The following is a 26,564-nucleotide window of genomic DNA, read 5'->3' as shown; positions in this document are numbered from 1 at the left end:
GTACTTGACCAGATACCAAGCCATCAATTGGCGCCGGTTACAAACTTACGCCTTACAAAACCCGGCCCTCAGGAGTCTTATGTACCCAAGGCCATTTTCGGAAAATGCGCAAACAGGGAACTTAGGGCCAAGTTGGACCACAGAATATGGGAATGGCCTCATGCCCCCCCCCCTCCCCCTAGGAGGGACGAGGCATAAAGACGAAAGACCAGTGGGAGACCTTACTACTGAGCTCCGACCCGGCGACTCAGCTACAACTCGTCCGACTGGCCGAAGCCGCCGCCGAGAGTCATGACCTTTCGGCCGTCGTCTAGCATAGAGTTTCTGACTGTTAACTAGAGGGAAAGCTGGCGGCGCTGCACCTGAGCCACCATGGGCACTCAAAGCATCATGTGGCGATGAGCTACTTGGTGCGGGACAGTCAGTTTTTTTTTCAGGAACAGAGAGTGGCGTTACTAAGATACCCCGTTCCGCCCACGGCGCCTACGACTTTGGCGCAAACGTAGTGCGCAAAAGCCATAGTAGCGAAAACGCAACAGCATACGACGACAATAAAACGTTCTTGTTTTTCGAAGCGCCATAAAAAAACTATTTAAAGTATTGAAGCTATAAAATGTTTTCAAGAACATATTTCTTTTTAAAAAAAGCGCCTGTTAAGCATGAATTGTTGCCTTTTGTTGTCTGCAATACTTTGCAAGTAGGAGAGCAAGCCATCGATAAATTTGGGCAAACTTTATAATTTCATGTTTTCCTGCTCGTTTGTTAGCATTTATAGACAGGATGTTGAATGTTAGGACATAGTTTATTATCAAACAACGTTTGTTTTTTCCTTATTTTTGGCCAAAAGTTGTGGTTCTGCATTCGGTAGCTCTCCGCCCCATGATGCTTAGAGCGCCTAGGGTGGCTCAGGTGATCTCGAGGAAGCTACATGCAAACTCCCATAGGCGGGCGTCAGACTTCCCTCTAGTTAATAGTAAGAAACTCTATGTCGTCTAGGTGGGTAGCCCTCTGGCTACCCTCTTTCTGTTGGACATAAAGTTTTCCTATCCTATACGAAATTGCATTAAGAATTTCTGACCTCATCCAGCAGCGACCCTTTCTGACGGCTTTAGTTACCAACCGAGTGCATTGTAGTTCAAAGTTTTTCATCTGCATACAAAACCTTTCATTGACTTTTCCCGCTGAAATTTCTTTAGTTAGCGATGCCCAATCAAATGAAACAATAAGATTATCAAGCTTGGATTGATTGACAATAGGGATAAGGCATTTACGTTGACGAGAAGCAATTACCGTATTAGGGATTCTAGATGCGTTCGGTAAAGCAACAACAACAACAACAACAAAAACAACAACAATAATAATTTTATCCACAAATCTACAAATCCAGTTACAGAAACCAGGCTCGCCTAAGCCATCGTTGTGGCTTGTCGCGCTAAGCCTCTCAATCAACAGAAAGACTCGGCCGCAAAACTGACTATTTTTTTTCGGGGGGGGGGGGAGAGAAAAGAAAGAAGACTGTAAAGAAACCAAACAGATTGCAATACATTACCAAGCACAGAACAGGAAGAAACCGAAAAGCTTCACAATGGCACAGAAAGTGAAGTATACAACATAATTATTGTAAGTGCAATTTCTTTAGTTCAATGCGAATATCACGTATAGACTCAAAGGAATGAATTTCACAGGAATAATAATAATAATAATAATAAAAATATTAATAACAATAGTCTTTATTACCGCTTTGTATACAGTACAAATGAGGTTCAGGCCCGTCAAAGCGAACAAGAGGCTTGCCGGACAAGGCCCGGCAGTCAAAACAAAGCCACCGCGGCGGCTTTATTTGTGTGAGGCAAGAAACTGTTAATTTAATGGTCATGCCTGTACACTCATTACCTGGTACATGTCTCACAAAGCCTGAACATGTGTTTCTGGGCCAGGCATTCCGGCTGGTCTTGCACGTAGTGTTTAAGCAGACAGCTAAGAGGCACCATGAGCCGAAGAGCTGAAGGAGAACAAAAACATGACTGTAAATTTACGGGCACTACATACAAGGAGGAAATTAATTTCTTTCATTACTCTGAAGGCCTGAAGGCATACAAAAAGAGTGAGGGAGCATATAAAATTTGTAACCGCTTTTTGGAATTTAATACAGCCAGAGATTGCAGCAATGGAGGCAGGAGCATGGCAAGAAAAGCACAAGCATAAGATTAGACAGAAAATAGGCAAGACAATCAAGGTTGATGTGGCCCACAGGACAATATATGGGAGGCGCCAATGCTGATAGCGGTAGTGTTGTGGTTCGGGCACTATTAAAATAAAAGTCTCGAGGATGCACAAAAAGCAATTTAGCCAGCGACGGTAGCCACAGGCTTTCAATGCTTTCGGTTAGGTTATTTAATGTGTGCGACTCATAGGATGTATTCATGATAATTAAGAAAGCAAAGGAGGATGTTCTAAACGAAATAAAAGATCCTCACAACAGCGCCATACAATAAACAGCTAAAAGGAGAGATCAGTAGTATGAATTGCAATGATACAGTGCATGTACATCCTTACGTGAAGACTTCACGCCACAGGGTTCAATTTTAGCTGTGTAGTGGAGTATTCAAGGCACCCATCATAATGTAAACTTCTGTACGGTGCGGAAAACACTGGTGTTAGCCTTTCAAGGTCCTTTCAACTTCAAGGACACTGCGAGTTTTGCACTTCGGGGATCAAAAGCAGACCATACGGCCTGAAGGCTTGACAAGCTAATATTTCAGGGAGCTTAAATTTTGTTTAATATCACTTCCAGTGCACTTAATTTCCTCTAACATGTTGCAGTTTCCTCTGCAATGTGCCAAATACGAAGCAGAGCAAGCGTTCCAATTTTTCATCTAGGTATTGTTTACAAACATACATACTCGAGCTGTTGGTTGCTATGCTGTTGTCTTCTGCCCGAGATATGTTTGCTGCAACCATAAAATCACCCTATTTAGAGGACGATGGATGCTTAATTGAATTGAGATGAATAAATCAGCGACAACTAAATCAAACTCTGATAGAAATGAGTTCGCAATGTACTCAGTTGTGTACAAAGTGCCCTAAAGGGTTGAATGCATTTTTCTCGTGCATTTATTCTTTTGCGTCTTTTTGTTGCCGAACATCAGTATAGCCATGCATACACAGATAATTTTACACAGAGGTCAGATTAGACATTTGTGGCACTGACACAGTTAATCGCAAGGGAAGGCTCGAGTACTGGGTATAGTATAGGATAAACTTGTGGTCAAGATAGATGTAAGGGAAACAGGTGCGTTTTATTGACTAAAGAAATCAGCTGTAATGCAGCGGCAGAAAAAAACTGCAATGTGTTAGTGGGAATTAAATGCACTAGAAGTGATAATGCACAAAATTTAAACGCCCTGAAATATTAGCTTGTTTTAAAAAATAGCTGGTTTGCTGCCAATTTTCTTTTGCAGTGCAAGCAAAAATTCGGAACAAGTCAGCTGTAGAACAGACTTCCTTTCTGCAAAGTATCACAACAAACAAATTTGTTTTTGATACACAAGAAAATTTCATGACTGCTGCAGGGCATGTGATGACAATGCCAATAGTGAGCCAATTGCTGCTGCCACAAAGCAAAAGTGGCAAAAGCCCGCACACATCAGGGTCACAGATCAGATTTCTCCGGTAACAAGACAAGTTTCAACGTGCAAAAGAAGTGTGATGTGGTATATATGGGCATCATTACTGTTCTATGCACGAAGTGGCAAATCTAGTATATTCCTGTCCTGAACGAAAAAATAGCAATGCGTTCATTGATGCCCTAATCATACCAAAGGAGCTTAGGGTGAACAGATTGTCTGGAATTTTTGTCAAATTCGCCTAACAGCATTAATATCAGCCAAGAAGCAAAGTGCCAGCAACAAGGTTGGTAAAAGCGGGGCCTTACACAGCGAAACTGGTTGAACAAGCAGACAGCTGCCTTGTCTTTCATTCATACAAGCTTGGCAGATAGCAAACATGAAAGAGTTGCCTCACTTTTTTCTCAGAGCAAAGCTAGTGGATTGCTGTATCACTACACGTAGCATGTAAAAGCAACAATAGAAAACAGGAAGACAGCACAGAGGCAAAGAAATGTCAGGGGACAAAGCCTGTTTTGCTCTGTGGGCACACACAAATAACACATTAGGGGCCTCCTATCGGACGAACAGTCGCCTGCAAAATCAGACTGCACCCTGAGCAAGATGTGGTAAATGACTGCATACACATCCCAATGTTTTTTGCATGTCAAGAAATTTCACTGAAGTAGTAATCACGTCATGGAGCACAAACTTTTAACGGAAATCAAAGCAAACTGTGAAGTACTGGTTCAAAGCTCTGGTGGGAGGAGAAAAACATTGCGGTGACTTTCTCTGTTTCACTGCACTGAAGCGCCAAGTAACATGCACATTCTGCATAAAAAGAGCACACAGCAATGCAGTATGTCAAGAATTGGCAACTCTTCAGTAGCGTTAAAGCATGTGTTTAAGCACACATCCGGCCAGTTTGCAGATGGTAAGAGAAAAGTTCCTTGGACGCATCTGTCGCGTGAACAACTGCAACACTAGAGAAAAGCCTAGTCTACACATCAAACCAACCTGTCATTACACACTCGAGTGACAAATTGAAAGTGAAATTTCGTCCTGCTTAAAGACCAGCACAAAAATCATAGACTTGAACATCTTTCTTGCTGTGTGCAATCAGACTTAAAGCATAAACAGTGTTCACATAGACTGATCCTAGTATAACTACACCTACATGTGAAAACTATGGCAGTAAGTTCTGCAGCTGAGTGTGGATGCATGCAATGTGTCACACAATGCAAGTTGTGATCCCCTTTGAAAAGAACTCTGTTCCATATGTACGGCACTTGACACCTGTGAAGACATCCGATGCAACGCTTCCAAAGAATGGTTCCTTGCTTGAGAAGCACTCTAGCTGAGAGGTGAAGGATGTCGAACCTTGCAGCAGCATTCCCCAGCACATGACTTCCTAGGATAGGAGTGATGCATCAAAGAGGCACAGTATACACACTGTCACCTGGAAGGCACTCAACACTGTCTTTAGTGCGTGAGCTTGAGTGCAATGCAATTTTCATACACACAAGAGAAAAGACTTTCAAATATGTGGCATTACAAGGCTGTAATTATCAAACTAAGATTTCACGTATGACTGTAAAAGATGCAAAAAAATCACTAGTACCTAATTAAACTTTCTTTGTAACAGATATTTTTTTGTCATCGCTATCGAAATAATGGAGGAAGTAAAACAGAGCTGTGAAAACAACTTGACTACGGCCCTACCCCACCATATGCAAACAACATGCTCTTGGTGCTTGGTGGCAGATGTACCATGTTGATGGGTATAAATAATCATTACATATTTATTTTTTCTTGTGTTGCAGTCAAGGCAAGTGCTACAAGGCACATTGTAGTGGAAGGCCCAAGGTTAACTTAACCTTAAAATATTGAACTGCATTAAAATCTCACTACATGAATGCTTTTGCAACTGCACTTATCAAAATGCAGATGCCAAGGCATTGTGTTTGTGTGCAATGAAAGAAAACCATAGACATGCAGCAACCCTACGAGTCACCCACACCCGCATATTGTAGTAATCTGAACACTCGTTATGTGTTTTGGCTTTACAGTCAGCACTGTTTTGATATGATGTTTCTATTTGCACAAGGCTTCCTCGCTCAATAGGCTACAAATAAATGTACCATAGTATTCATAACTATTTGCAAGTGATCAAAAAAGGGTAGGAGCATGAGAGACTTGTTATGACACACCCGAAGAAAACCACCAGCCATCAATATGAATAACCTTCCATTCAGCCATCTGAAGAATGGCAACATCAATTGAAACCAAGGAATGCACAACACATGTCCTTATGCTTTCCATGGTTTCGATGGCTGTTGCTTTTCTTCAGATAGCTGTATGCAAAGTTATTGTATTGGTATTCAGACTTCATTCCTTCATACCTGCCACAGTGTAATGAGCTCACCATTTTGAAGATTTCTATGTGAAGCACAGGGGAGAACGAAGAGAAGAATGGTGAGTTGGGCGAGTTGGATGCAGTTCATTTTGGCGGTAAAATTCAGCGCGAACGGACGAAGGACACAGAAAAGGGGACAAAACAAGCGCTGTCTCGCAACTAAGATTTATTAGGAAGGAACGCAAAAATATATACATATACAGAAAAACGACACAGGTGCGATAGGTACGAGGTACACAGATAGCGACGAGGGCACTATCACCTCCAACGTTCAAAAACCCGAATACACTGCGTCACAGATCAAACAAAAAAGGTGGTACATCAAGAGGCATCTAAAAAACCAATCTCGCTATCATATAACGGGACCGAGGGAGTGCTGACGCAGACATCTTTTTTCTTTTCGATGAAATATGCCTCCATTATCTCTCTAGTGCGCTGGTCGCGATGCCGGTAAAACACGGTGGGTTTTTTTTTTTTGAAATCTGCTTTGCACACCTCTTTATTTTTCTTGGTGCACTCTGCACAGTGTTGAGCGATGCTTGAACGAACGGTGTCTGAAGAAAGGTTATCGTGTTCCATGAGCCGAACGTTCGTATGCACAGTTCGTCACAGCTCCCCATTTTCAGGTTGTGTTTGCGGTGTTGTCTACGAGATACCGCTCTCTTGCAAACAAGTGTATATTGGATAGACCGGGCGATGCTTGAACGTTCGGCTAATAGAACACAATAACCTTTGTCGGTTGCAATTTTTCAGCGAAGTGAAAGCGCAGCCGTCGGCGCCATTGCAGCGCAAACGACGCGTCGCGTTTTGTATTATTTGCCTCTTTGAGGCATTGCTTGAGTGCTTGTACGGCGGACACGTGTGAAGAACTCATTCAATAGGAATGTGAGCAGGAGTGTGCTTTGGGAGCCAACGACCACAATTACGGCCTGACAACATTGGCGAGCTTCAACGGGTAAGCCACGAAGAAAGACAGTGCTGCGACGTCTTGTCATCTGTAAAGGCAACGAAGACTCCTGCACGCTTTTACTAAGCCTGGATGAATCGCATGACCGGTGAGTCCCACTCAGCGTTTCTTTGCTAATGATCTGTATTCATACGCGCTATTTGTATGCGGCTATATAGGGATGTGAGTGGAGGCAGTCTGCATGCGCAGTTGCCGCAGCTATAATGCGGCGCCAAAAAAGCAGGGCCTAAATCCTGCATGACAAGTGTTGTTCGCATTGTCTTTATGTGCGTTTAGTTTTCGCGCGCCGTGGTAAATAAAAATGGAACCAGATATCACAACAGAGTTACGCTGTCGCTTGCTAGCGCTTCGACACTCAGTACAAAAGCATGGATTTGCACTGCGTAGAAGACGATGAGCGAGAAGTGCCGCGCGACGGAGCGCTCGCGCTAGGCCAGCTGCGATCAGACACAGCACTATTTTGCTCAGGGTTGGTACTTATCGGATTAGTGCTTATGCCTTAATATTCGTCATACTAAATTATTCTGAGACAGTGATAGCATGCGAAAGGCTAGTGCATATTCCTCGTCTTGTCATTTGTAAACTTATCTGTGCTTCCCCAGTGGAACAGGATTTGAGACAGTGTTATGTCAAAGTTAGATCAATCTTTCGTCTCCTGAGCTGTATGCGTCGATGCTTCCTCACCTTCTAAGCCCTGCGAGCTGTCGGGGATGCAACTGCACACTTATTTAGGATTTCTACCTTTTTGCTATATCCCTCGCTTGTGCGGCCCGCATTCAAGTCGTTCGCCATTGTCGATGGTTTTTTTGTTACTTATTTTCACTTATTTATTCTTGGTTGCGTGCCATCAGCTGTGCTGCCGGCGATTATCCGAGCTCGGAACTTTTACCAGGCACGGGAGCCTACCCACAGACCTCCCTTCACTTTACTCACGAGTGTTCTTTGGTATTTTTTGTTTCTCTTGCCCTTTCTTGCATTGCCAGTCGACAAATGTGTGCAGTTATTAATTGTATGCAGATTTGTTAAATGCGCTACAAATTTTTATGATGATAAGCTGTGCTGTGAGATATCAAGCTTATTGCTAGCGAAGGCATGCTTTTTTCCATTCTCTTTTCATTTAAACAAGGCAGACTGGTTGCAACTTTCAGTTTAATACCTAGACATTGGTGCAAGGCACCATGATAGGAAGTAATGAAAACCTCCACATCCTATATTCAAATTGGTGAGCGGTATTTCAGCCGGCTCATCTTTCAGTGGGGTTATAAAAGTCACTGTGACTCTTCTCAAAGAATGTATATGGGTGCATTACATAAAATCTGTTCATTTCTTTTGTCATGGGCTAGCTCATTGGTTTTTATTTACTTATATTACGTCTAATTTTAGTTTTTAAAGCAGTAGACGATTTCATCTCTTGTCATTCATGACATTGCTACAGCCACTGACAGCTGTTGCTCTGGATGTATTTATTTGCAGTTGCCAGCTGCCAGCATCTATTGGGCCATGCGTGCTTCCTGCCTTCGGCTGTGTCATCCCTCTTGATCCGTTCATAGTAGTTATTCTTTTTCAGTGACTCATATTTCAGAAAAATATTTTCAACATAGGCTTGCAGCTAGGTTTATAAATGCATGTAAACTCTACACGCACTTCACAGCAGTACCTCAGCTTATAATTACCGGAACTGTAGACTTGTACAAAATATAGTCGCTGATGTAGCTCTTCACGCAGCTGCTGTTAACATAAACGTGCTTTGACTTTGCACACCTGTTGCCTGGTATGCATATTTGTCCTCGAAAAGGACCTATATGTTCATTTATTCCTTTAAAAACATTGTGCTCTACGATGATGGTTTACCACTATTTCTGATAAAGAGACCAAATTGTCAGTCAGTAATGTAACATTGCACAATGACACCAATCCTTGTATGGCATAGCATCCGTGCAATGCACTGGGCAAGCTGCTGTCAGCACAGATTTATTGCTGGTTTATTGCCATAGCATATGGTTATACTGCAGAGTTTGTACCTCTACCTTCTTAAAGCTGCATCCTTGAAAAATTTAAAATTAGTTGAAGGAAAATTGAAGGAAATGTAACAGTAACTGTCTCACATTTTTGTGGACACTTGAACCGTGATATAAGGGAGGGGTACAGAAGGGAATTAAAGAAGAGCTGCCATAGCGGAGGGCTGACGCCCTTGTTAGATGCCTCTCTTTAGTTAAACATACCTCGCAATTAACACACTTGGTGCAAAACAAACATGGGACTTGCACGCTCACGAGCACCCTCATGTCAGTAAAACAAAGTGCCAATGTTGCCGTACTTTAGAGCTTTGATCTTAAAAACGCAGCTGACTGCTGCTCAAAGTTGAGAGCAAAAATATGTCTACTTTTCCTCATGTGCAGTCCGCTGTGCTGGTGCCATTTGCAATGGTGATTGACATTGAGTCGCATGATGCGCAATCCGTTCCTGGAGTTAGTGATTTTGTCTGTCGTGTGAATGTGCCGTTAAAATTAGTGCAGAACAATGGTTTTTCAGTTCATCTTAGGTAACTGTATCCTGTGCCACATGCTACCGCCCTTTTTCCTCAAATTTCCTAATCTTATTTAGCCATCTGATTGCCACCCATTCATGCATTCACCTACTCTTGGAATCCTCCCAGTGTTTTAGTGTGGTACTGCTTATATCTTCTCTGCATTACACATGCATTGCACTTCCTCTTTTTTCGATTTATTTTAGATATCTCTATTCCTGTTTCTTGCGTAAGCAGCTGTGCTCTTGCTGTTTAGAGGGGAGGGGTACAGAATTCTAAACACTAACAATTTTATTTTTTTACTGGTCATAAACAGGCACATTCTAGCAAGATTGAATCATAGGTACTGAGTGCAACATAATATTGGCCTACCTAGGAGCCACTTCAACCTTCACCCGCATGAAGTAAAAACATGGAGTGCGGCCTCAAATATCAAAACGTCTTTGAAATCGCCTCTCAACAGTCACTGCTTGCTAGTGATGCTGATGGGGTCCTGTGGGCTTGCTAGCAAAACCTGTTGGCATAGCACTTATCGGTTACGCACATAAAACCTCTGTGGTCACTCTAGATTGACTGCAGCAGCACCAATGATGGCCAGGTATTCAGTGGTGTGAAAGGCTTTGTAACGAGCGATGCCAACGTGACTGACAGTCGCCAAGCCAGGCCTTGGCAGAAATGTGGCGAGCGAAAACTTGTCACTGACGAAACAACAAACTGAGTGTCCTCTCTCGTCTTTGACAATATGTCGAGCGGAAACATTAAAGAAATACACTACATGTGTTCATGTGTGAACACTGACGAGAGATAAACACCACACTACAGTGCCAGCCTCCTTCTGTGACGAGAAAGCCTAGTGAGTACGTATGGGTGGAGATGATTGTAGAGAGCGAATTCGTAAGTCCTAGCGTATGAAGTTTGTCATAAGTGTATTTTTGGCAGCACTGACCTGAAATCAATGGTTGCTTACTGCGTAGAACACATAGAGTGAACTAGATGTGACAGTGCTAGATGAGGTGACCCTCTCTGTCTAGCAATGGATTGGTTTGGGAAACGCGGACTTGTGGAGAACGGCTTTGTTACATCGGCTTAAGTTACATCTCGTTTCATGGTGTTATTGCTGTAGTATCAGTGATGAGGAATTGTAGTTCATGACGGCGGATATAAATACTTAGTGCGCAAATGAACAGAGCTAAAATACTCAACAATCCGGAAAGAGAACATTTTACGATAGATAGTGAGGTACTGGAAGTGGTAACAGAGTACATCTAGGCCAGGTCATCTGCACATTTGAGCCAGGTCGTACACAAATGCAGAGCAATTGAAAGAAATGGCTGTGAGTAGATTGGGGTTTAAGGCCTTTGGCATGCACGCAGAAGTTACGAACAGCGCCTTGCAGTATGCTCAAAAGGAAAAATTTTAAACTGCGTTGCTGCTACAAAGTTGTCGGGCAAAAAGTGGTACTCTAAAAGGTTTAAAATAGCGAATAGTGCTGAAAGAAAAATACTGAAAGAAATACTGAAAGAAAAATCACAGGGTTAATGCTAAGAAATAGAGGAGAGAGCTGCGTGAGTTGGCAATAAATGCAAATCAAAATCTGAGCTGAAATATCGAATAGGCATAGGCAGGACATGCATTTTTAAAAGCTGTCTTCCCTTTTGGGTAGTGGAGTGGTTGCTGGCAACAAGGAACTCTGCTCTTGCCTTCATTTTATGGAGATATTGCTTTGCGCTTCAGGTCCCAGAGCCTGTCATAGGCACCCTATACTTGTAATGAATTATCTGTGCAAATATGTGGCATTGGTAGACTAGACAAACTCTAATACCTTATCAATGCTCACTCTCTCTGTAGTGAACTTTGTAAAGCCTGTTAGTCACCACTTTGTTGCATGTCACCCCTTCACTACAACGTTCCTCGTAGCCTGAGTGGCTTTGGGATGTTAAACCCAAATAAACTAAACTAAGCATGCCACCCCAAATGGGAGCCGCGGTTATGGTACTCATCTGCTCACCCGAAAGATTCAGGTTCAATTCCAGCTTCAGTGGTTGCATTTTGATGGAGATGAAATTTTAGAGGTGCAGGAACTCTGTGATGCTAGCACACTTAAAGATTTATTCATTTCTCTAATATCTAACATAGCCTGCGCCGCTTTGGGGTGTTAAACCTCATAAAACCAAGCAAATGTAGTGGCTGCATCAATCCTTAAAATTTCTTTAAATTTATAATTATTTTCTAGACATTAACAATTTTCTGCACCTCTTTTCCTTCATCTTTGCCTCTCTGATTCCCTTCCTCGCTGAGTAGCAGGTCAGTGGTTTTGAATGCCAGCTAAATATTGTTTTTCACTTCATTAGAAAAACTCTCTCTTGCTGTATTGCTTAGTTAGTTGTATCCGCAGTATATTATTATGCAGAAATATGTGAAGCTTAGATCCAAGAGCTATGACCTGGATGTTAAGTTCTATATTCAAGGATAGTCAGTTTTATATTCAACCATACTTACATTACTTATCACGCTGTCTATGCAGACTTCTTTTGTAATGGGCTACCTGGCACAGAAGTGCTGTGACCTGCAGCTGCAAACATCTTTTCAAGGCAAATTTCTCAGTTACATGCATAAATAGATTGGGCAAGCTCATGCACTTATGAAGCTCATAAACTTGCATTTGTTTTCATAACCTTCACTGTGACGCACTGACTCATTGGAATACACTGCAAATCTTCACTCCAATTAGATCTGCCTAATATAGTGAGACATTCATGTACTGAAGTTTGGCTTGAGGGAAAGTCCACTGTGCTCAAATGAGTGCATGGCAGCTTGTCTTTATGAACCAAAGCATTTGCAGATAATTTATGGAGTTTGTTAGCTGGCAAAGATAAAGCAAGGGTGGCAGTGTATTGTAATGTCCACAGGTTATTCTTGCAAACTCCAGTATGGTGTCATTCCTTTCTTTCATGCAACATAAACAGTCTTCCCTTCACACTCATGTTTGAAACAAAATGCTGCACGCTTCACTGTAAAATCGAAGGCCATTGTGCTGCTGCACAAAATGATATCTGACTGCAGCTGTAGTTGTGGCATGGCAAATTGGCTAGGCTATATTCACACCTATTCGTCATGATACAAGCCACTTGCACGCCACACAAACTTGTTGATAGTACAATATCCAGCAGTTTTGCTGTGGAGAGTGCAGTGCTAAAATGAGAATAATGATGGAGAAAGCAGACAATATATTTTGGCAGAGGCATCAAGAATGCTAAATATTTTGGAAAGGAATTTTTGGGACGCTCCTCAGAAGGTTAAGGAACTTTTATACTTCACTAACCTCAGACCAATTATGGAGTACGCCTATGTAGTCTGGGACCCTCTCGTCAGAACCTATTGTGATATGCTGGAACACGTTCAGAATCGGGCGGCATGGTTTGTCACCAACAAATATACTTTTAATTATCGAAGTAACAGTATCAAGCAGGACCTGAACTGGGACTCTCTGGAGGAACGCCATTTACGAATAAAGTTAGAATTTCTTTACCGCATTTATTTCAAGGAAACTACTATTAACCCCGAAACTTATCTGCTGCCACCTCATTTAGTGTCCAGAAGGCACAACCACGGCTAGAAAATACGTGAGATAAAGTGCTGTACTAATGTGTTGAAACTGTTTTTTCTTTCTGCATGTGATCAATGAATGTTGTAAGCTGCCTCAGTGCATCGTTGAATGCCAGTCTGAGGCAAAGTTCCGAGCACTGTTGTCGGAATTGTGATGTGCACAGCTGCAGTTTTTCTGCTTTTCCTCGTCTTGTCCTTCCCTGAACAATTGACTGATGTGAATGCGCTGTTGACGCTCTTTTATCATCTGCCATAGATTCTTTCCCATCCTGTACAAAAGGATGGCTCTTGCTGTAGGATTGATTGTGTATGTATGTATTCCCCCTTGCAGTTATGCCTTCGTGGCACTGCATAAATGTAAATAATTAAACAGCTAATGATCTGCTAGGGCTGCAGGATTCCAAGAGTGAGAAAAGCAGTGGGAGGCCCTGAGCCAGGTAGAATAGTGAAATTTGACTAGTAGCAGACAGGGATCATGCAGCTTGTGGTGGACTGGAAAATTGGAGTCTTATGGAAGAGGCGACTCAAGTGCACCATCTGGGCTTGTGATGCAATGTGTAGGGCCCTTCGTTTTTGGGTAAAAACCTGGTTTCTCCCTACTGTTGCACCCAAAAAAGGTTCTTAAAGATCAGGTTGAACACAATATTTGTGCAAATGTGCCTGTAAGAAAGTGTGGTTTGAAGGTGCACAAAGCCGAAGAACTGCGGGAGTGTAGTGGATGTCACATATTTCTTCTTATAGATTTTTAAACAATTCTGGTTATTTTATTTCCCCTTTAATGTTTATTGTTTGTCGGTTGCTTATAATTTTTGGATAAATTGAAAACTACATGTACTGACTGGTATTTCATTGCAATAATTATACCCATAATTATGAAGCTGTGTCGGAAGGTAGGTGTGCATTTAGTAAGCGTGCTTTGAATTTCAGTGATTGTTTCTGCAATGCAAAATGGAGGACAGGTCTCTGCTGTGCGAGTTTTTTGCAATGGAGTGAAAGTAGCTGGAGCAGCATTTGCTACTGTGTCACCCAGCCAAAAGTTCTCCCACAGACCACTGAGCTTCTGAATACCTATGACTTAAAGCTGGAAGCTCTGGTTGCCCTTTCCGAGGTTTTTTGCATTAACGAGTGCAAGCCCAAGGGCTCGGAGCTAACAAGCATTTGAAACCATAGAGCTATACACAGTAGTGCTGGGACCGTGCAGCAAGTCAGTGTGAATTAGGTCGCGATAAGCGTGGTTTACTGTAGAAAGATTGTGTAACAAAAGATAAAAAAACAGCGCTAATTTTGACACAAACCACACAGAAAGACCAGACAGGACGGGCGCTGACTCCCACTGTGTTGATTGAAAGCCACATGTTGCATATATATACCCCGAAGAAGGTGAACGCATGCGCATTTCTTACATTGTAATAAAAAAAGGAGAAAAAAGAAAAACAACACCAAAAACCCACTCATACCAAACCTACTGATTATCGCGTATTCTTTAGCAATTTGTACTCGCTTTCTCGTAGGGAGATAGAAGTGGTGCTGACGCACATACCACCGCTTTCATTGATAAAAAGGCTTCTACCAGTTCCCGAGCTAATCTATCTCTGCTTCTAGCTAGAATTTTAATTTCCCCAATTCGTGGTTCACAGTTTTTTCGTTTTTATCAATGCAGGAGCGGCAATGGGCGGGTAGGTTTTCGGACGTATTTGATGCGTTCCCTAACGATCTTTTATGTTCCCCTGCGCGCTCGTTTACGCAGCGTCCAGTCTGCCCGACGTACACCTTGCCACATGCAAGGGGGATCTCGTAGACCACTCCCGTGGCACACCTTACGTAGGGCTTCGAGTGCTTTTTTCCACACCCAGGTTTGGCCTTGGCACCGCTGCTAACCTTGGGGCACATCTTGGCCAATTTGCAGGGGGCGGAGAAGACCATGGGGACTCCGTACTTGTTGCCAACTCGTTTTAAATTGCGGGACACCTTGTAAATTTACGGTATCACCACTGGTTTGGCTTCGCCGAAGTCTTCTTTCCGGCGTTGCCCCTTTTGCTTAGCCTTAAGGTTTTGCAGCAGTGCCTCGGTCACGGCAGTTAAGACGTCGTTAGGAACCCTGCTTTACGCAGTCTATTCACCTCACCCTGGATTCTCGCCTGCATCATGTGAGGGCACGACTTGAGGAGTACAGATTTCATAGAAAGGGTGGCAATAGCCCTTTTAGCAGTTTTTGATTGAGCCGAATCGAACGGTAAAAAATCTTTCTTGACCCTAGGAAGGTAGCGCCAGCAAACACTTCCGTCCCCCAGCTTAATGTTAACGTCCAAAAACTGGAGGCAGTGCTGTTCAGGGAGCTCAAATTGAAAAGAGAGCTCCTTCCCTTGTTGTGTGAACATTTCTAAAATCTTCATGGCAGTTTCCTCATAGCGGCCTGTGTCATGTCTCTTTAAAATTACTAAAAAATCGTCAACATATCTAAAATTCTTTAGGACAGTTCCATCGTCAGTTAGTGATGCCAAAATGTTGTCAATGGATGCAAGAAAAATGTTACATTGCTGTTCGACAGTGTATCGAAGCAAGCGGCACTATTGCGTTTCAAAACAAGGCAGGCGTAAGTGTCGACAATTTTATGGCTCTTTTAGAGTTTTATATTAAGTCCACCTTCATCCAGTTTGACAACCGGCGGTTCCTACAACGCCAGGGCATTTGCATCGTTTCATGTGTCGCGCCAGTGTTATGTAACATTTTTCTTGCATCCATTGACAACATTTTAGCATCACTAACTGACGATGGAACTGTCCTAAACATTTTTAGATATGTTGACGATTTTTTAGTGATTTTAAAGAGACATGACAAAGTCCGCTATGAGGAGACTTCCATGAAAATTTTAGAAATGTTCACACAACATGGGAAGGGGGTCTCTTTCACATTTGAGCTTCCTGAACAGGACTGCCTGCAGTTTTTGGAAGTTAACATTAAGCGGGGGGACGGAAGTGTTTGCTGGCGCTACCTTCCTAGGCCCGAGAAATATTTTTTACAGTTCGATTAGGCTCAATCAAAAACTGTTAAAAGGGCTATTGCCACACTTTCTATGAAATCTGTACTCCTCAAGTCATGCCCTCACATGGTGCAGGCGAGCTTCCAGGGTGAGATGAATAGACTGCGTAAAGCAGGGTTCCCTAACCCCGTCTTGACTGCCGTGACCGAGGCACTGCTGCAAAAACTTAAACGGAAGCTGAAACGGTTTTCAAATCGCATGAAATGTTGTGGTTGGGAAGAAAGGACCTTGAAAATCATGTGTGTAAATTTTTTCCCCCATTCTGTCCGCAAACAGAGCTGCAATCGTTTCTTAAAAACCCGCCACCGGCACGCCCTCGTCGCTTCCGAAAGCGCCGGGTGGGGGCGACGGAAGATAGGGAGATTTGGCGGAAGTGACGCCATTCACGGAGAGTCGGCCGGCCGTCCGGCTGCGCTTGCTTCGCTGCGGCCCGCGCTTTGGAGAACCACAGATCGGCGCAATCTTCTGCCAGTGCCGTTTACTTTCTCTCGTTCGGGCGTTCAGTGTAATGCTTGAAGCCTGTATATAAACCAGTTTTGGTATGGTACTTCTTTCGAACAATGCTCAGCCCACAGCTTGGCAGAATCCGTCGGTTGTTCTCCCCTAGCCTCTTAAACGTTAACGAGGCAATCTTGTGGTACGCAGCATGCCGCAAGTGCCTGCACAAAATATGTGCATCAATATTTCTCTTTTCGTTATATTACTTTCTTACCTGTTTGTAAACTCTTTGCCTTTTCCAGCTGATTCACATCCATGCGGAGCTAAGGCCACTTCCAACACTGTCTTTGAGGCACACAGTCTTGAACTATTTGGAGCTCGTTAAGCACTGTGTGCCTTTTGGCTTTTCCCTGATTGCTTGAACCTCATGGCAGCACAATCAACTCTCTTAATCTTTCATCAGCGTGCAGCACACGCAGCTGCACCTAACTGAACAAAAAGCGATTATATAAACCCAGTATACTTGAGCAAAGCAAACATTTGCTCCACTACGGCACCTACTTCTTCCTTTCTTCTTTCACTCCCTCCCTTACCCATTTCCCTTACGGCGCGGTTCAGGTGTCCAACGATATATGAGACAGATACTGCGCCATTTTCCTTTCCCCAAAAACCAATTATTATTATTATTATTATTATTCATGAGCGCTTGGTCATGGCTGACGATCGACAATGGCGCCAGAATTCATACAAATTTGGCCTTATGTCAGAACGGCAAAGTCGTCGAGAAGCGGTACGCATACATGTATATCGTACGCAAGTAATTCTGCTCGTTGTCTCGATACGTAACAGCAGCAACTACATCTCGCCGCACACTAGTTTTGATGAGAAGCACTGCGAGCTCCGAAACGCAGCCATAATTATTGCTCAAAAGCGTGTTCAGCATGCAAAAAACAACGTACGGGGGTAAGTGCGGAAGCTTCATCGTTAAACAAGAGCCCGAACATGCATGCGACAGAAGGAAAGAGCACACGGAGCTTCCTCCCGATCGTCTCGGCTCTTCGCGCTGCAGTACAGCAGTGAACCCACTCCAACTGATCCAGTTTGACATTCTTATTTAGTTCTAAAAGGCCTTCGGAGGTATTTAGGTAAGTAACTGTAACTAAATGAACAAACAAATGCTTTACCTCGCGCGACTCGTGTAAGCGTGCCAATGATCAGAATTAGACCATGTTTACAGCACCCTCCGCGGTGGCTCAGTGGTTAGCGCGCTCGGCTACTGATCCGGAGTTCCCGGGTTCGAACCCGACCGCGGCGGCTGCGTTTTTATGGAGGAAAAACGCTAAGGCGCCCGTGTGCTGTGCGATGTCAGTGCACGTTAAAGATTCCCAGGTGGTCGAAATTATTCCGGAGCCCTCCACTACGGCGCCTATTACTTCCTTTCTTCTTTCACTCCCTCCTTTATCCCTTTCCTTACGGCGCGGTTCAGGTGTCCAACGATATATGAGACAGATACTGCGCCATTTCCTTTCCCCCAAAACCAATTATTATTATTATTATTATTATGTTTACAGGCGTAAGAAGTTGGTGGCCAGGCTTTTATGCAGCAGCGGTACAAAAAAACGATTCGGCGCAATTTAATTTTTCTGTTGCCACTTGCACCTACACAAAACATATGCACGCGCATGCACCTACGCAAAACATACGTATCAGTCGAGATTTGGTTTTCGTGTTACCCTGGTAGGACGTGAAAGGCCCATACTGGGTCAACAAACTTTCCGGATGGCAGGCACCGCCATGCGGTCGTTTCTCTATTTATTTATTTATTTATTTATATATTTATTTATTCAAATACCCTAAATGCCCTCTTGGAAGAGGGTATTACATAGGGGGTGGGGGGGCACACGAAACACACTAATACGCAAACACCAATAATGGTAGTGGATTAAAGTTCGAATGAAGATAAGAGTAAAGTGTGAAAATTGAAACACTGGGGGTTCAAGGATAACACAAAAAGAGAAAAAACTGGAATACAATGTCGAACAAGATGCAAAGGTATTAAAATAGCTAACACCAAAAACGCACAGAGACGTCAAATTCAGATATGAGTCCACAGCATTTGATGAAATTGATCGGTGTTAACTTCAGTGGCAATATCTGATGGTAGGTTATTCCAGTCAACTATGGTTTTGGGGATGAATGATTGTGCGTAATGGGCCGAGTGGCATGCTGGGCGTTTCACTTTGCAGGCGTGATCACGGCGAGGAAAAATGACGGGGTGACTGAAAGAAGTCGTCGCGCAAACGATCATGATGATAAAGTTTTGTGGAAGAGAGAAAGGCGGGCGTGTTTCCGTCGTAGTGATAGCGGATGCAGATCAGCGCGAATTTTTAAAGATGTAACACTGGAGTACGGAGAATAATCTGAAAAAATGAAGCGAGCAGCACGGCTTCTTAGCTTCTTATCAGGCGGTGGCACCAGTTTTCTGTTTAGTCTAGTTCTAGATTTCGGAATAGGCTTGCCCGTGCTCGTCCACGTTCCGACAGTCCTGCGGTTCCACGGTTACCCGGAAGAAAGGAATAGGGTTCCCGGACCACGTCTAGGCTGCCGTGACCGAGGCACTGCTCCAGAAACTTAAGGGCAAGCCAAAGGAACAACACTGGAAAGAATACTTCGGGAAAGCCAAACCAGTAGTGATACCGTACATTCACAAGGTGTCCCACAATTTAAAACGAGTTGGCAACAAGTACGGAGTCCCCATGGTCATATCCGCCCCCTGCAAACTGGCCAAGATGTGCCCCAAGGTTAGCAGCGGTGTCAAGGCCAAACCTGGGTGTGGAAAAAAGCACTCGAAGCCCTACGTAAAGTGTGCCACGGGAGTGGTCTACGAGATCCCTCTTGCATGTGGCAAGGTGTACGTCGGGCAGACTGGACGCTGCGTAAACGAGCGCGCAGGGGAACATAAAAGATCGTTAGGGAACGCATCAAATACGTCCGAAAACCTACATGCCCATTGCCGCTCCTGCATTGATAAAAGCGAAAAAAAAACCTGTGAACTAGCTAGAAGCAGAGATAGATTAGCCCGGGAACTTAAGCCTTTTTTATCAAAGAGAGCGGTGGTATGTGCGTCAGCACCACTTCTATCTTCCTACGAGAAAGCGCGTATAAATTGCTAAAGAATACGCGATAATCAGTAGTTTTGGTTTGAGTGTGTTCTTGGTGTTGTTTTTCTTTTTTCTCCTTTTTTTATTACCATATAAGAAATGCGCATGCGTTCACCTTCTTCGGGGTATATATATGCAACATGTGGCTTTCAATAAACATAGTTGGGGTCAGCGGCCGTCCTCTCTGGTATTTCTGTGTGGTTTGTGTCAAAATTAGCGCTGTTTTTTATCTTTTGTTACACAATGTTACACCAACTAGCCCAGCAAGAGGTACTGTTAAACTGTAGAAAGCTAGTGTGAAAAAATAGTTGCACTCACAGAAAACGTTATTTTTTTCTTAGTCGGTCATTGAAATAAAGCAATGCATGTAAAATTTGATATCTCGCTGATCCCTCAATTTTTTTCCAGCTAAAGACCAAGAGTTGCATGGAAGTTGTGCAAGCCACCAAGTTGCGTGTGATTTGTGCCAGGGACCTGGAGCAGGCTGAGAAATTAGTGGATGGCCAGTGGTATTCACTCAGTAAGGCAAGCTTTTTCTGTAAGTACAGTTTTTGGCATGGCATTGCTTAGGAACGCATGCACTAATCTGACTACTCTATGCCCGCCCATGCTTCAAGAATAATGAAGTACATGAAAAAAATTGATTGTGGAAAAAAATTGCCGCTTCTGTTATGTTTTTTCAGGAAAGTATCTGCCATTTAAAGGGCTGAGTGTGCTGTGAAAACCTTTAAAATTATTATGTGCTTGTTGTGGCTTTTTTTTCTAATTTCTCCTTCCACGTCTATGTTGGTCTGACCTTGTAGCTTGTCTGCATGAGATTAGCTGCTACCTACAGTTCGCTTTTTTGTGGCTCCTTTATTGCTTGTAGCATTCTTTGCATGGCAGTGTCATGCAGTTTAGGAAGTAATCTGATCTGATTTCTTCATTGGCCTGAAGTGCAAGCTTTTGCATGTGGGGCAGGTTTATGGTGTCCCCTTGTTTGCTGTAACTGCAGTTTGGCCATTAGGGTTAGTACTTGTTATTTTGATGCAGTGTCATTTACTTCATGCATAAATTAATGAAGTAAGCACTATTTTTGTAATAAATGAACATTCATTATAGCTGCAGCCATTATAATTGCGCTTGACTCTAAAATGGTTGTCTTCTGGCATTCAGTATTACATCTTAAAACCAGCCGGAAGACACAACACAGGAGAAGAGATGAGCACAAGACGAGGTTGGTCTAACAACTGAAATTTTATTGAAGGAAAGCGGCAAAAGAAGACCTGCAAAGAGATTCACGCGCGCAAAACCCCAAAGCAGTGAGAGGGCAAAAAACAATCGAAAGGCACTGACGCACTAGTAAACCATCTAAAAAACTAATTCCCCACAGTGAAGGTTCACCAACGATTTAGCCAGGCACATGTCCTTAGCCTTACCGATGTAGTAAGCCTCAACTATATCAGGACAGATTTATCACTTCCCTAAACCACTGATGTGCCGCGGAAATCAGGCGTGCAAAGAGAAAGGTTGTCCTCCGATTGCATTCACGAGATTGAACGTGCAGTGTCAGGTGAAAATTCGCCTTCCTCTCTATACAGTGAAAGTGCTCTCAGCCAGGCGCACATTCAGATATCTGCTTGTCTGCCCATAGTAGTTTCAGCTACGAGGCAGTGGAATGCAAAAAACCGGTTTACTTTTGCAAGTGGTGAACATTTCTTATCTGCCACTGTGCATAGCGAACCCGTAGTTGTATCAAGCCTAGTTTGAACGGTGGTGCAAAGGGCTCCTACCTCGCTTTTAGCTGTCAAGACAACAGCAACATCATACTTGGGTGCAACTTTCTTGGGACGGTGTGAAATGGCGTGGAGGTAAGGTATAGAGGCCGCCTTTTTGTGCTGCTCAACTACATCAGCATCATGCGAGTGGTGTTCCGTTCCCTCGAACGAGCAAAAAACACACTCTGACAGGTGCGCGAGATGGGCAAATGGGAACCCAGGTGCCATTAGCTTGGAAACTTGCTTCGAGAATGCATTCTCAACACTGTGATGGCATGACTTCCACAAAGCGGTCGTGATGCATGCGACTGCCAACCTGTCCTTCACCAGCCTAGAGTGGCTCGACTCATAGCTAAGAGGCTTCCCGATCTTGGGCTGTGGTGCCAACATATGTGGTCGTCCGCAAAGCGCAGGTCTAAATCAAAAAACTGCAAACGGTTATGCTTAGGGAAATTCAGACGTAAAAGATAGGCTTTGACCGCATGCCTAAAGATTTCTAAAACGTCTTGTGCCAAATTATGTGAGCCCTCCTTGTGCAAGAAAATTAGGTAGCTATCGACATAACGAAATGCTACTATGCCGAGGTCTTCCAAACAGGGCTTTGATGCGGTATCGACTCTGGACAGAAGAATGTCGCGGAGGAACGGTGCGACCTGGGGCCCTCTGCATACGCCTGATTTCTGATGTAAATAGCGCCCTGCCAACTCACAAAAGTGGAGTTCTGTGGAGATCTAGTTTCTTGTGGACAGCAACCTGGGCAGGTGCTCTGCAGTGAGCATCGACATGGAGGGCCTGTACTATTCATTGTCACATGATAGACCTCTGAGGCGTGTAAAACTGCATCAGGGTGAACAATGAACATGCTTTTACTGACGATTGCATGATTTCGGTTGCTGGCTTCATGGGGCTGCTGTTCTTTTACTGCAAATCCACATTTGTCAGTTGGCAGGGCGGTATTTACACGCAGGTCGTACCTTTGTTCAGCAACATTTTTTTGTCTAAGGTCGATAAGGCATTAGAGCCCTGTTTGGAAGACCTTTGCATAGTAGCAATTCGTTATGTTCATGACTACCTAATTTTTCTGGACATAGAAGGCTCACATAATTTGGCACAAGATGTTTTAAGAGTCTTCAAGGCGTGCGGTCAAGGCCCTCTTTTACATCAGAATTGTCTAAGCAGAATCGTTAGCAGTTTCTTGAGACCTGCGCTTTGTGGACGACCATGTTTGTCGGGGCTACAGCCAAAGATCGGGGAAGGCTCTCTTTAGCCACGAGTCGGACCACTCGTGGCTGGGGAAGGATAGTGAAGAGGTGTATTTGTCGCTGGTTAAGGTCAGTAAAGGTGGAAACACTTAATGGGTGTGCAATCGCGTGCATGACATCAGCTTTACATAAGTCATGCCATCACTGTACTGAGGACGCATGCTTGTAGCAGGTTTCCAAGCTAATATGGCAGCTGGGTTCCCACTTGCCCATCTCACCAACCTGTCATAGTACGTTTTCACTCGCTCGAGGGTAAGGAACACATACTCGGATGATGCTCATATACCTTACCTCCACAGTATTTCACAGTCTCAAGAAAGTCGCAGCAAAGCGTAATGCTGCTGTTGTCTTAACAGCGAAGTGCAAGACCGGAGGTCTTTGCGCCGCCATTAATAAAAGGCTTGATAAACTATGGGTAATTGTCGACAATGGAGAGTGTCACAAAAAGTTTCACCACTTGCAAAAGTAATAGAGTTTATTGCGTTCTACTGCCTTATGGCTGCAACTACCATGGGCAGACAGGCAAATATCTGAATTTGTACCTGACTGAGCACTTTCACTTCTATGGGGGAAAGGCAAATTCTAATCGGGCAATGCACGCTCAATGTTGTGAATGCAAATGTGAGGATGACCTGTCTCTTTGCACGCCTAATTTCCACGACACATCAGTGGTTCACAGAAGGGATAAATCTGTCGGTAGATAGTTGAGGCTTACTACATCGGTAAGGCTAAGAACACGTGTGACTAAGCCGTCGGTAAACCTTCACCGTAAGGAATTTGCTTTTTTAGATAATTCATTAGTATGCCAGTGACTTTTGATTGCACTTCGCTCTTTCACTGCTTTGGGGTATTGTGCGCCCGTATCTCTTCGCGGGTGTTCTTTTGCGACTTTCCTTCAATGATGCCGCCACGATGGCTCAGTGGTTATGGCGCTCGGCTGCTGTCCCGAAAGACGCGGGTTCGATCCCGGCCATGGCAGTCGAATTTCGATGGAGGCGAAATTTTAGAGGCCCGTGTACTGTGCGTTGTCAGTACACGCTAAAGAACCCTAGGTGGTCGAAATTTCCGGAGCCCTCCACTACGGCGTCCTTCATAGCCTGAGTCACTTTGGGACGTTAAACCCTCACAAATCAAATCAAATCAATCAAAACCTTCAATGAAATTTTTGTTAGTCCAGCCTCTTCTTGAGCTCATGTCTTCTCGTGTGTTGTGTCTCCTGGCTGGTTTTAAGGTGAGTCAGTAACAACTCGGCCAGTCGTGAGCCTTGTTCAATATTACAATATTTTAAATAAAGTAAGAACTTTACTAGGCTATGTGGCCGGGGATCGTGTTCGCAGCAGTTGTGGGCAAGTCAGAAGAGATGGCGTCATACGAGTGGTTGTAATTGGAAGAGGATGTGAGAATGCTGCGCGAAAAAAATTTCGTAATCGGATAGTTATTTACAGCCAGAAATGTCCAAAAAGTGGCTGGGCCAGAGAAAAACTGCCGCGAAATTTGAAAACGCTGGAAGTAGGTGGAGCTACAGCGTAGCGCCAAATTTGAAAAACTGGAAGTATGGACAAAGCCAAACCTTGGCGCCAAGTATGAAAACTCGAAATGAGCAATCACGTTACCAGTGATAAGTGACCTATACGTAACCAAGAGATAGGAAAATAAATGATAAATTATAGGCAATTAGGTAATTAATGAGAAGCAAAAGGCAATGAACGGGTGATTAGACTGGGCGGGTATTCAGTGAGTGGGCGGGAACGATGCATGGCGGAAAATTCGAAAAATCGAAATGATTTCTGGGATGAAATGAGGGTAGAATAAGAGGTAATTGAAAACCAATCATGTCAACGAGAAAACAACCATGGCGCCAAATTTGAAAGGCGACCAGTGTCGAGGAGGCGTCAACGCTTTCACATTCTTTTTGTGCAGGTAGCTGCGGTGAACTCTAATTTTCTTTTTTCAGCCAAGAAAAAGACCACTTTTCTTGGCTCATGGGCGATGTATCTAGGAACCTGCGGCCAGGACAATGCTCGACAGCGTGCATCAGCAAGCTTGAAAAAAGCACGAACAAGAAAAAATTGATCATTTTCATTTCAATTCTAGTGGTTTTGTGCATGAATTACTCTGGAATGAACAAAGCTTGTGTTAATTGACAGGCGACCATTAACAAGCTGTGCGTTTGTGTGCGTTGCCTACTTCATAACGCACAAATCCTGTGTTAATTGACAGGTGACACAGTGTACGAGCACTACACAAGACACACTACAGAAGACAAGGCAAACTACAGAAGACAAGACAAACTACAGAAGTCAAGACAGACTGCACAAGACAGGACAGACTACAGAAGACAGATTATAAAAGACAAGACAGACTACAGAAGACAGGACAGACTACAAAAGACAAGACAGACTACACAAGACAAGACAGACGGCATGACATGCCCAAAATACGACAAGACTACAGACAACAGAAATTTTCTGCCTTAGAATCCTGTAGTGTGTTTTGACGGGAAACGTATTCGGTGGCGGCATCTATGGAAGGCACAGACCACCCCCTCCCCCGCACACTCGCTGAATAATAAAAAAAATTCCTGTGCCGAGGCTCGGAATCGAACCAGGGCCTTCGGCGTTTGAGGCGGAGACGCTACTGTAGGATGAGGAAGCCAAGAGCTTATCAGGCACAAGAGAGAACAGTGTAGTGAGTGCTCACAGGAAACAGTTGGTGTTGCACAGCTGTTCTGCAACTTGTGGCATGCAGCGCTCCTTCACTTTTAGTAGTAATAAAAGGTGCGGCTAATGATGTGTCGTTTACTTATGCAACCTCATAAATATTGCACCTTCTACATAAACTCCTCCACTCTCTCTGTAACACTGTGCAAAAGTTTTGCACGGTTGGAAACAGTGGTTTAGGTCTTCACGTGTCCTCCTTCAGCAGCGCAGTTGTTTTCTTCTTGGCGTCATTTATAGTCTCATAATCCTGCAAGCAAAGCTACTTTCTTTTAGATATCTGATGAAGATATGACTGAACTACTTTTTAAAAAACTTGTGGCAATATATGCAATGATTAATGTCATGATGTCGGCAAAAATACGTAAAAAAATACCGATTCATTAGCTTGGTAGCAAACATTTTACATTTTAGTTACGATATTGAGATATTTAAATCAAGTACAGCTTTTTCTTCATTTGAGGACTGTCCCTCAAAGACATACTCTTGAATACCAACGAAGAGATCGACCCTTGGGACAGCGCAGATTCGATCCGTCCCTGACAGTGGGTTTCCCAGCACAGTGGAATATCCCGACGGCTTGCGAGCTTGATGGTAAGTAGCAGGCGAGCCGGGAGGTGCCAGGCCAAAGTTTGTTGGCACCAGTGGTTCCATGTTGCTCAGCAAAACGGGGGCAAATGATGTTTCGGAAATGGCTCGAAGGCTTTCGCTAAGCTCCCTGATCGAGTTGGAAACCGAGGAGCCATCATTCCGGGTTTTCAACGGAGAAAGTTTCGCCCGTTTGGGCATGCTGCACCCACCATCATAGACCCATCGCCAGTCGACGGCCTGCACTGTGGTTAGCTTGAGTCGTACTTGCCGAGGGCGTCTCACTGCTGTGGTAGCTCAGTGCATGACAGTGCAGGCGGCGCTTCTCTGTAGCCAGCTTTTTGAAGGATGATAAAGAGCTGCAGAAGGGCGAGCATGTGGCTGCAGACTATATTTCCAGCCGGACACTCACAAGTGCTCATTGTGATCTCATCTGTGTCCCGTGTAGCAGACGCCACGCACATGGAGAACATCTGGGCT

The 26,564-nt window shown here is 43.9% G+C and overlaps 1 protein-coding gene across 2 annotated transcripts; it reads left to right on the top strand.

Moving 5' to 3' along the window:
- Nucleotides 1-6,630: 6,630 nt before the first annotated feature.
- Nucleotides 6,631-24,914, top strand: LOC144130203 (uncharacterized). 2 transcript variants are annotated; one of them, XM_077664189.1, is made up of 5 exons: nucleotides 6,631-7,076; nucleotides 7,840-7,933; nucleotides 8,462-8,537; nucleotides 20,169-20,280; nucleotides 24,734-24,914. In XM_077664189.1, the coding sequence occupies exons 1-5, from the start codon at nucleotides 7,061-7,063 to the stop codon at nucleotides 24,850-24,852; spliced, it is 417 nt and encodes a 138-aa protein (XP_077520315.1). In that variant the 5' UTR covers nucleotides 6,631-7,060; the 3' UTR covers nucleotides 24,853-24,914. The 2 variants fall into 2 exon arrangements, with proteins under 2 accessions (XP_077520315.1, XP_077520314.1); XM_077664188.1 differs by having other exon boundaries at nucleotides 20,169-20,298.
- Nucleotides 24,915-26,564: the final 1,650 nt, after the last annotated feature.

The sequence above is a fragment of the Amblyomma americanum genome, chromosome 4 (genome assembly GCF_052857255.1).
Source record: "Amblyomma americanum isolate KBUSLIRL-KWMA chromosome 4, ASM5285725v1, whole genome shotgun sequence".
Classification (NCBI taxonomy): domain Eukaryota; kingdom Metazoa; phylum Arthropoda; class Arachnida; order Ixodida; family Ixodidae; genus Amblyomma; species Amblyomma americanum.
The sequence above is the reverse complement of the archived record's forward strand: the minus strand, read 5'-3'. Positions and strand labels throughout refer to the sequence as shown.